The 12,162-nt window shown below is 40.2% G+C and overlaps 1 protein-coding gene across 1 annotated transcript in view; it reads left to right on the forward strand.

The window, feature by feature from the left end:
* Positions 1-12,162, forward strand: part of CNTNAP2 (contactin associated protein 2) — a 2,186,758-nt gene that overhangs the window by 744,894 nt on the left and 1,429,702 nt on the right. The window contains exon 3 of the mRNA XM_089687345.1: positions 9,319-9,512. Coding sequence (XP_089543471.1) covers positions 9,319-9,512 — 194 coding nt within the window. The remainder of the gene's footprint in view (positions 1-9,318; positions 9,513-12,162) is intronic.

Here is a 12,162-nt window from a genome sequence, read left to right on the forward strand (position 1 = left end):
ACATTTGTGGCCAATCACACACCTCCCTGATGGTATGGCATGATGGATAAGTATCTGCCTGTATTTATTAGCACTGATCCTGACCAAATTTCCAACTCCATTTGCAGAAAGGCAGCCCCAAACTTGCAAGGAACCTCCACCATGTCTCATTATTGACTGCACACCTTCATTATTATACCGCTCTCCAGCCTTTGGAGAGCAAACTGCCTCCTGCTACAGCCAAATATTTCAGATTTTCACTCATTACTCCAGAGCACCTGCTGCCATTTTTCTGTACCTCCGTTCCTATGTGTTTGTGCATAGTAGAGTCACTTAGTCTTGTTTCCATGTTGGAGGCATGGCTTTTGAACGTTTAAGAATTGATGCTGGTAGTCACACAAAATATTGATTTGACTTAGATTTTTCCTCTATTCTCTCACTTTGCATTTTGTAAATTGATAAAAATAAACAATTAAACTATATAATATTGAGACCATTCTTACTTTACAGCATTTCTTCACAACTGTCTAAAATGTTTGTACAGTACTGTACTGCAAGTATAGTGAGTACAGTCCACACTATTTATTACCATTTAAGGGCCCAGTTTTATTAACCTATTCCCTGCTGCCCTATAGCAGAACTACTGCTACAGGGTGGCAGGGCTGCACAAAATCACGTATATATACATGATTTTGCATTTTTGGGTAGGGCGTGCAGTGGCACCCGGCAATCACCAAAGAACAGTGACAAGGGAGAGGGATGTGTGTAAACAACACAGATCTCTCCCCTGTCAGCATCAGCATGCTTATCTGTATTGCTCTGCACAGTAGAGCAATACAAAGAAGCATGTTTCCCTAGTAAGACACACACAGCACACTATGTAAAACACAACACAGCACACTGTTAACCCTTTGATCACCCCAGATGTTAACCCCTTCCTGCCCAGTGTCACTGTATTAGTGTCATTGGGATGTCAGTGGCAGTTAGTAAGTTCCCACCCAATGTCAGAATGCCTGCTACAGTCCCGAAGTCCTGCTGATCACCATCTTTACTAGTATAACAAGAAAAAAAATCCAGTATATATACATTTGTAGATGCTATAAATTTCACATAAACCAATTCATTTACATGTATTGGGATTTTTTTTTTTGCAAAGACATGTAGCAGAATACATTCTGGCCTAAATGTATGATGAAATTGTATTTTTATTTTTTTTTTTTACTGGATATGTTTTATAGCAAAAAGTAAAAAATATTGTTTTTTTTTTTTCAAAATTGTCGGTCTTTTTTTGTTTATAGTGCAAAAAATAAAAAAAAGCAGAGGCAATCAAATACCACCAAAAGAAAGCTCTATTTATTTCAGCAATGCAACTTAAAAGATGAAACTAATATATGAGATAGACTCATTACATGCAAAGCAAGATAGTTCAAGCCGTGATTTGTCATAATTGTGATGATTATGGCTTACAGCTCATGAAAACCCCAAATCCACAATCTCAGAAAATTAGAATATTACATGCAATCAATAAAACAAGGATTGTACATAGAACAATATTGGACCTCTGAAAAGTATAAGCAAGCATATGTACTCAGTACTTGGTTTTGGCCCTTTTTGCAGCAATTACTGCCTCAATTCGGCTTGGCATGGAGGCTATCAGCCTGTGGCACTGCTGAGGTGTTGTGGAATACCAGGATGCCTTCAGCTCTTCTGCATTGCTCGGTCTCATGTCTCTCATCTTTCTCTTGGCAATGCCCCATAGATTCTCAGGTCAGGCAAGTTTGCTGGCCAATCAATCACAGTAATCCCACGGTCATTGAACCAGGTTTTGGTGCTTTTGGCAATGTGGGCAGGTGCCAAGTCCTGCTGGAAAATCAAGTCAGCATCCCCATAAAGCTCGTCTGTGGAAGGAAGCATGAAGTGCTCCAAAATCTCCTGGTAGACGGCTGCGTTGACCCTGGACTTAATGAAGCACAGTGGACCAACACCAGCAGATGACATGGCTCCCCAAATCAACACAGACTGTGGAAACTTCACACTGGACTTCAAGCATCTTGCAGTGTGTGCCTCTCCATTCTTCCTCCATACTCTGGGTCCTTGGATTCCAAATGAGATGCAAAAGTTGCTCTCATCAGAAAAGAGGACTTTGGACCACTGAGCAACAGACCAGGTCTGTTTTTCTTTAGCCAAGGTAAGATGCTTCTGACATTGTTTGTTATTCAGGAGCGGCTTCACAAGAGGAATGCGACATTTGAAGCTCTTGTCCAGGATCCGTCTGTGTGTGGTGGCTCTTGATGCACTGACTCCAGCCTCAGTCCACTCCTTGTAAAAGTCCCCAACACTTTTGAATGGCCTTTTCCTGACAATCCTCTCCAGGCTGCGGTCATCCTTGCTGCTTGTGCACCTTTTTATTCCACACTTTTCCCTTCCACATAACTTTCTATTAATGTGCTTTGATACAGCACTTTGGGAACATCCAACTTCTTTTGCAATTACCGTATTTTTCGCTCCATAAGACGCACTTTTTCCCCCCCAAATAAGGGGGGAAAATGTCAGTGCGTCTTATGGAGCGAATATAAAGCGGCCGGTCCGGTATTTCTGCCGCCACCATGTCAGAATTCCGGGCCGGCCGCTCAGCTGTTCTCTCCTGCAGGGCCTTACCTGTTCCTCGCTCCAGCGCTGCACAGTCTTCCCACGCTGGCTTCTGTGACAGCCGGGTGCCCACTGCACATGCGCTGCGCTTTGTGAATGGTCCAGTGTTTTCTGGGACACATGACAGGTCCCAGAAGGCGCCGGGCCATTCACAAAGCGCAGCGCATGCGCAGTGGGCACCCGGCTGTCACAAGCCGGCACGGGAAGAAGAGGGAAAGACACCTCTGCGGAAGTGGTAGCGGGTACCTGTCAAATTCAGGTACCCGCCCCCCTCCCCCCCAAAGGGCAGCAGTCTCTGGTTATTCCCTGCACTGTCTGCAGTCTCTAGTCATCCCCTGCACTGTCTGCAGTCTCTGGTCATTCTCTGCACTGTCTGCAGTCTCTGGTTATTCCCTGCACTGTCTGCAGTCTCTGGTCATTCCCTGCACTGTCTGCAGTCTCTGGTTATTCCCTGCACTGTCTGCAGTCTCTGGTCATCTGTACTGTGTCCCTGGTATTTTCCCTGTACTATGTCCGCAGTCTCTGGTCATCTCCTGTACTGTGTCCGCAGTCTCTGTTCATCTCCTGTACTGTGTCCGCAGCCTCTGGTCATCTCCTGTACTGTGTCCGCAGTTTCTGGTCATCTCCTGTACTGTGTCCGCAGTCTCTGTTCATCTCCTGTACTGTGTCCGCAGTCTCTGGTCATCTCCTGTACTGTGTCCGCAGTCTCTGGTCATCTCTTGTACTGTGTCTGCAGTCTTTGGTTATCTCCTGTACTGTGTCCGCAGTCTCTGGTCATCTCCTGTAGTATGTCCGCAGTCTCTGGTCATCTCCTGTACTATGTCCGCAGTCTCTGGTCATCTCCTGTACTGTGTCCGCAGTCTCTGGTCATCCCCTGTACTATGTCTGCAGTCCATTGGTTCAGAATATTTTTTTTTCTTGTTTTTCGCCTCTAAAACCTAGGTGCGTCTTATGGTCAGGTGCGTCTTATGGAGCGAAAAATACGGTACCTTTTGAGGCTTTCCTTCTTTATGGAGGGTGTCAATGATGGTTTTCTGCACAACTGTCTGGTCAGCTGTCTTTCCCATGATTGTAATTCTTACTGAACCAGACTGAGAGACCATTTAAATGCTCAGGAACCCTTTGCAGGTGTTATAGCTTAACTAGCTGATTAGAGTGGGACACTTTGAGCCGAGAATATTGCACCTTTTCACAATATTATAATTTTCTGAGATTGTGGATTTGGGGTTTTCATGAGCTGTAAGCCATAATCATCACAATTATGACAAATCACGGCTTGAACTATCTTGCTTTGCATGTAATGAGTCTATCTCATATATTAGTTTTACCTTTTAAGTTGCATTACTGAAATAAATGAACTTTTGCACAATATTCTAATTTTTTTAGTTTCACCTATATATATATATATATATATATATATATATATATACATATATATATATATATATATATATATATATATATATATATATATATATATATATATATACATATATATATTGATATTAATATCCAATCCCAGGATGAGGTTTTGCAGACAATTAGCTGATGGTGGCAATTAGATATATATATAAATATATATATATATATATATATATTCTATATCCAGTAAATAGAGTATATACAATATATACTGTATATATATATATATATATATATATATATATATATATATATATATATATACTTTACTCCTGTGTATGGTGGTCCCAGCTTGAGGAAGGGAGACACCATTTTGGCATTGTATATGATGGATATGCATCTATTTTGAAGACAATAAAAAGCTAAATTGGAAGTACAGGAATGTGGCGGCCTTTTGATGTTTTATTATATTTTTGTACAGTGGAGGTCAGTTCAGTAGCATTAGCTCCCATGGTTATCCATCTGGCGGCTTACCCTGCTTGGATTTGTGGAATGCAGTTGTGTATTCCCTTAAAGCTGAACACTAGGTAGATATAAATTAGACAGATTGATGCATCAGAGTAATACTTATCATAGTCCATGGTCCTGTGGCAGTTAGTTTTTCTTCATCAAAAAATGAGCAGGCCCTCAATGTAATTAAATGCAAGTTAGAACCAATGGAAGCAAGTGGGATGGTGACACAAGTAGACAGAATGAGAGACTTTGAGGGCGGATTGTCTTTACTGGACCAACAGGGAGCACGGTTGTGGGATGGACTGTGGATTGAAGCAAGTATTCGTCTCTATTAGGCCTTCCTAGACAAAATTAGCTTATTTCTTGCATGAATTGTGGGGAAACAACCAAATTTGGCCACCCCAGAGTTAAGTGTTAAGCACAATTGTGTCTAGAATGTTAGAAAATGTTGTCAGCTATTCACAGAGGGAACAGCTGAGTTTCATTATAAACAAAACAAAATATAAAACTTTTCTTTTTAGCAGAAAATATAAATTAGATATATCAACATATCCACCCGTACAAAAAAAGTGTCCAAAATATCAAAATAATGTCCAAAATATCAAAAATTGTCAAAATTAATCCTCACAAACATAAATCATTATATTCTTTCTTCTTCAAACTATCTTTTTCAACACCCGCAGATCCTGATGACAATAAACCTCAAAAGAAAAAAACTCAACATAGTGTCATATCTTTTAAATAATAAAAACACACGTGCCACTCTCTGTGCAACATGCAAAATCTCTATAAGAGCGTGTATACTCTATAGGTGAGTATCAATACACATGCAAATAATCAAATGTGTACCTAAAATACATATATAAATAAAAACACTCACATAAAGTGTCAACTACACAGTAAGTGAAAACGAACTCAAAATTGTTACTGCAACTATGTGTATCACCACACTCTATATACATTAGTGTACACCTTAAACCCAAACCAGCAAACTCCAACTCATGTGCTGATGGATAATTACCCTATGTCAGAAATGACAAGGCATAGCACCACTCTGGGTTAACATCTCATCATTCAGGTTTCAGGTTTTCATCCAATGTAAGGGTTATTCCTCCATTTCCCTCATGAGAGAATCCACAATTACCAATGGTAGGTAAAACACAGTCTTTTTTCATACTTGATATACAGTTGTCACATGACCCAGCTCTTTCTCAGCCCATCTGCAGGGAAACATCAGCAGAAGAAGCTTCTAGTCCTCTGCTTCAAATGTCAATTCAGGGCTGTCCCCCACACTACTTCTTCACCAATATTTGATGTTGTCAGTCTTCTGTCTTCTTGAGAAATGCCATCATCACTGGAGTGCGTGTAGACTGGTAGTGTCTGCAGAAGACCACAAGCAGTGAGATGAGCAGATGCAGCGCCGGTATCTTCCAGGCCCCACCGGCAGTAAATTCTGGATTCCCCTGTAGTAACAGCGCACGCGCAGGATTCAGGCAAAAGCTCCTTCGCTCTTGCATCGGCTGCTTTTGCCTGAATCCTGCACGTGCGCTGTTACTACAGGGGAATCCAGAATTTACTGCCGGTGGGGCCTGGAAGATACTGGCGCTGCATCTGCTCATCTCACTGCTTGTGGTCTTCTGCAGACACTACCAGTCTTCACGCACTCCAGTGATGATGGCATTGCTCAGGAAGACAGAAGACTGACAACATCAAATATTGGTGAAGAAGTAGTGTGGGGGACAGCCCTGAATTGACATTTGAAGCAGAGGACTAGAAGCTTCTTCTGCTGATGTTTCCCTGCAGATGGGCTGAGAAAGAGCTGGGTCATGTGACAACTGTATATCAAGTATGAAAAAAGACTGTGTTTTATCTACCATTGGTAATTGTGGATTCTTTCATGAGGGAAATGGAGGAATAACCCTTACATTGGATGAAAACCTGAAACCTGAATGATGAGATGTTAACCCAGAGTGGTGCTATGCCTTGTCATTTCTGACATAGGGTAATTATCCATCAGCACATGAGTTGGAGTTTGCTGGTTTGGGTTTAAGGTGTACACTAATGTATATAGAGTGTGGTGATACACATAGTTGCAGTAACAATTTTGAGTTCGTTTTCACTTACTGTGTAGTTGACACTTTATGTGAGTGTTTTTATTTATATATGTATTTTAGGTACACATTTGATTATTTGCATGTGTATTGATACTCACCTATAGAGTATACACGCTCTTATAGAGATTTTGCATGTTGCACAGAGAGTGGCACGTGTGTTTTTATTATTTAAAAGATATGACACTATGTTGAGTTTTTTTCTTTTGAGGTTTATTGTCATCAGGATCTGCGGGTGTTGAAAAAGATAGTTTGAAGAAGAAAGAATATAATGATTTATGTTTGTGAGGATTCATTTTGACAATTTTTGATATTTTGGACATTATTTTGATATTTTGGACACTTTTTTTGTACGGGTGGATATGTTGATATATCTAATTTATATTTTCTGTTAAAAAGAAAAGTTTTATATTTTGTTTTGTTTGTTTGGCCTTCAAGGGTGGAGGTGGATAACTTTTCTGGGATATTATATTGGGATTTTTTTTGCTGTGTATTTTTATATATGAGTTTCATTATGTATACACTATATATGATCAATGGATAGAGAGAAAAATCTTGATGTATCCCAGCAATCCATCTGAACAAGCAATATTTATACTTTTTATATTTACCTCAGAGAGGGGTCTGCCTGTTAATGGATAACTGTTTTTCAGTCATTATTTTACAGTTGAATGGTACTTTTTTTGCCAATTAGGAATTTTGCAAACGCCGCAAGTATATATGTACTGTTTTGAAGTTTGCTGTTCAAAGTAAACTATATATAATGCAGGACTTCTTTGAGGTCTTTCGTTAAATTACATTGTGGGATTATGTAAATTGGATCATGTGTGCTACCACTTGCCTTTGATATACTTTGCGTTATATATTCAAAAGATTAAGGCCACCCTCTGTTCAGTAAGAAAGTAGTTTTATACACTAGCAGGAAGCCTTGAGAAAATTGCTTAAAGGTAACACAGGTCAGCAAGATACACAGCATAGAAGAAATATTGGTAGGTGGTTGATCTTTCAGCATTGATTCTTATCAGCTGCAACTGTTGATTGGTATTGGAAACAGAAATGAATATTTTAGGAGCACAAACCAAACACTAATTTTAAAGTATTTAAGGGACTATTTGATATAACTCAACAACATGTTGTTACCTATTGGGAAAATTTTTGGAAATATAGTGTGTTTTTACGCTGAGATACGAATAATCAAAATAAAGTATACATCTCGGCTGAAGATCTGAATGGTCTGTTATAAATTGGCAATAGCACAATTGTTAACTAGTATCCAGGGGTGGCCTGACCACTCATGGGGCCCCCGGGCAACAGGGGATCATGGGGCCCCTTTGCCCTTGCCCAAACTCAAAAAAGCCTATGAAAAAGGTACCAGGGGCATCTCATGGGGCCCCCTACTGACCCGAGTGCCCGAGTTTCCAAATGGTCAGTTCGCCCCTGCTAGTATCTTCAGCACCATGCATACCCAAAAACATGAGTAACTCCAGAGATTTTAAATACTACAGGTAAATATGTCTTTATTAGACTTTTGAAATTAACAGCAGGGATGAGCTGAACATACCTGGGTTCAGTTTGTGGAGGTTTTCAAATGTTTGATGCCAAATCTGGACCTTATTGAAGTAATTAGGAGCCAAATATGTTAAATACATTTACATTTTTAAGAGCGTGGCCAAAAAAGTGCATGGGAGCTGGGCACTGCTCCAAAAAACATGTACCAATGCAGAAGAAAAACAAATTGCAGGGAACAGTGACTTTAATATTGCTGAAAGTGCAACATTCAAATTTATTGTTGTAAAAGAACTTGCTGACAAGGGTCCACTAAACTTGCCTGTGAAGTGGCTCTCTATAATCATCTATCACAAAGTAGAATAGCATTTACAAAGCAAAAAACCTATTGAAAATGCCACTAATTCATATTTGACTGAAAATGTCCATAAATATATAATTAATGGAATGAGGACCACCCTAAATACATACAAGACCATCATCAAGGAGAATGTGTTCCAACCAAACTTTAGGTTCACCCCTAATGAACAGTATAGAGTAATGTAATGCTTTTAAAACACTTTTTTTCTAACATTTTCTCAGATTGTTTTTGCTTTTTTAGTTTGTTTTAAAGATTATATTATATTACACTACTGTATATCTAGCTGAGTACATTGACATTGCAGAACACAGTTACATGTTTTATAGAGTCCTCAGGTGCTTGCCAGCACCTAAAGAACTTTGGGGAACAATGGATAATTAAAGCCTAGAAGTGAGCATAGTGTATTCTATTTAAGCTAATAATCTTTTTGTTATAAACATTGCTTTGCAAACTTAACCTCTGGTAGTTTTCTTTAGTATGTTTTAATATGTGGATGTTTCATGTACCCACTGATTTTGGTCACCGAAGAAGACCTTGAGTTTGTAAACTGTTAAGAGTTCATCAAGAATCATTAATAGCTGCAAGCAGTTTGCCTTTCTTGGTAGCTGTGGACACAACCACTTGAAAAAAAAATTTTTTTTAGATAACTTCACAGTGTTGCAGATAAATTCTAAGGATTTAATCATCATAAGAGGTATACACTGGAGAAACCTAATAATAACTATGCAAAGACAAATCATTATTCATGTCAACTATTCTTTAAAAGTGTGTTTAATATCTGCCTTTAAATGATTTGGATTGCCAATTGTTTACACTTTATGCTTTCTACTTTAACAGGGGGTGGAGGTTGGTCACCGTTGGACAGTGACCATTATCAGTGGCTGCAGGTTGATTTTGGAAGCCGGAAGCAGATCCGTGCAATTGCTACTCAAGGGAGGTATAGCAGTTCTGACTGGGTATCTCAATATCGCCTACTATATAGTGACACTGGAAGGAACTGGAAACCTTATCATCAAGATGGGAACATATGGGTAAGCTATATAAGTTTTCTGCTAGCTAATATTATAGAGAAAATGTAAAATGTAAATGTTAAATGTAGAGATTGACAATAAGCTTATGTGAATGATAGTGCACATCTCTTCTTCAGACATAATGTAGTCATACACAAAATTAGAGTAGCTACAGTGAAGGAAATAAGTATTTGATCCCCTGCTTTTGAATGTTTGCCCACTCACAAAGAAATGATCAGTCTAAAAATCGAATAGTAGGTTTATAGTAACAATCATTCGCAAATGTAGGAAACACAAAACAACTGTCTGTCTCCCTAGGCCTGGTGCACTATGCAAAATCTCACCTCGTGGAGTGTCAATGATCATAAGAACAGTGAGGAATCATCCCAGAACTACATGTGAGGATCTTGTCAATGATCTCCAGGCAGCTTGGACCACAGTCACCAAGAAAACAATTGGTAACACACTACGCCGACAAGGATTGAAATCCCACAGTGCCCGCAAGGTCCCTCTGCTCAAGAAAGCACATGTCCAGGCCCATCTGAAGTTTGCCACTGAACATCTGAATGATGCAGAGGAGGACTGGTTGAAAGTGTTGTGGTCAGATGAGACCAAAATCGAGCTCTTTGGCATCAACTCAACTCGCCGTGTTTGGAGGAGGAGGAATGCTGCCTATAAGCCCAAGAACACTATCCCAACTGTCAAACATGGTGGTGGGAACATTCTGCTTTGGGGGTGTTTTTCTGCTAAGGGGACAGGACAACTGCACTGCATCAAAGGGACCATGGACAGGGCAATGTACCATCAAATCTTGAGTGAAAACCTTCTTCCCTCAGCCAGGGTATTGAAAATGGGTCATGGATGGGTGTTCCAGCATGACAATGACCCAAAACACACAGCCAAGGCAACAAAGGAGTGGCTCAAGAAGAAGCACATTAAGGTCCTGGAGTGGCCTAGCCAGTCTCCAGACCTTCATCCGATTGAAAATCTGTGGAGGGAGCTGAAAGTTCGAGTTGCCAAACATCAGCCACCAAACCTTAATGACTTGGAGAGGATCTGCCAAGAGGAGTGGGCCAAAATCCCTCCTGAGATGTGTGCAAAGCTGGTGGCCAACTACAGGAAACATCTGTCCTCTGTGATTGCCAACAAGGGATTTGCCACCAAGTACTAAATCATGTTTTGTGAAAGGGATCAAATACTTATTTTCCTCATGAACATGCAAATCAGTGCATAATTTGTTAGACATGCATTGCTTTTGAATTTGTAGTTGCTATTCTGTCTCTCAGTGATACAATACACCTACTATTCAATTTTTAGACTGATCATTTATTTGTGAGTGCGCAAACATTCAACATCAGCAGGGGATCAAATACTTATTTCCTTCACTGTAACTGTATAGTCAGCAAATAGGTCATTGTTGCAAGGACTAGACACTAGACACTAGGCATTGTTGCTAGACACTAGGCATCTTATGGTGTATAATTGTTTCTCTTTTGTAAGATATTTCCCCATGCTGTCACCGCTGCAGCTCCATGATATACCAACATTTCATCATATGGATATACTGTAGATGTTCCATCATGCAGAAATTGGTGCTTGAGTGGTTTATTGCTGGGGCTGAAAGCTGTTTTTTTTCTTTTACTTTTGGTGCACATATATTTTTCACATTGGGTCCACATGGTCTTGTTGGGGAGAGGTTTTGAATATCCTTTGGATACCTTCTTTTTGTTGACTGATATATACAAGCTTGTCTGATCAGTAATATGACTGTAATATATCTTTTTTTTTTTGGGGGGGGTCAGTATTTACTCTCGTGTAAGGTCCTGACTGAATGTGAGTGACACAGTGGTAGCATATTAGAGTGCCTTTGTTCCTGAGGATAGATTATAGGGCTACCACATGGTTTGAGCTCTCTTGGGTATTTAAACATCTGTAATATGGTCACACTTAAGTCTGCAGGTCATAAGGGGACTTTTCATCCTACCTCCCCCTATAAGTAAAACATACACACAAGAATTACTTTACTTAAGAAGGTCCTAATATACTTAGGCATCGTCCCCTAGGCTTTGATTCATGGGTATGCACATCCCCTGTATATAGAACGGGGCTGAAATCTGTCAAGTGTGTGGAGTGCTGAAGTTTTTGCAAAATTTCCACTTTCATTATTTGCCTTAAAAAATCTGTAAGGTCTTGTGTCATAAGCAGAAGAATCAGACACTTTAGGCTGGATCCACACTTTTGCAGTGCATCATTGCACACATGGTAAAGTATGTTATCATCAGTAGAGATGAGCGAATCGAAGTATCCGAAGTGGAATTCGAGTCGAATATCGGAAAAATTTCGATTCGTGCCGAATCCGAAAAACAGCCTAATTCGGACGCGCGAATCGAAATTTTTCCGAAAATGGCGGCTGACATGTGCGGCGACGGAGCGGGGATGTCGGGGAAGGCGCGCAGACAAGGCGCGCTGCCCCATAATGCATTCCTCAACGACATGTGATCGCATCAGCCAATCAGCAGCCAGCCAGCCAGCACTGTGTAATGGTCGAGGTATATATAGCGGCCATTTTGGAAATCTTCATTTGCCTGCAGTCATTGAACAGAGGCAGACCGCTCTGTACTAGGGACAGGGACAGAGTTAGGGCCACAGAAACGAGAATTGGGGACAGAGA

Source organism: Staurois parvus, unplaced genomic scaffold (genome assembly GCF_062004578.1).
Source record: "Staurois parvus isolate SC_StPar_1 unplaced genomic scaffold, SC_StPar_1.0 ptg000020l, whole genome shotgun sequence".
NCBI lineage: Eukaryota > Metazoa > Chordata > Amphibia > Anura > Ranidae > Staurois > Staurois parvus.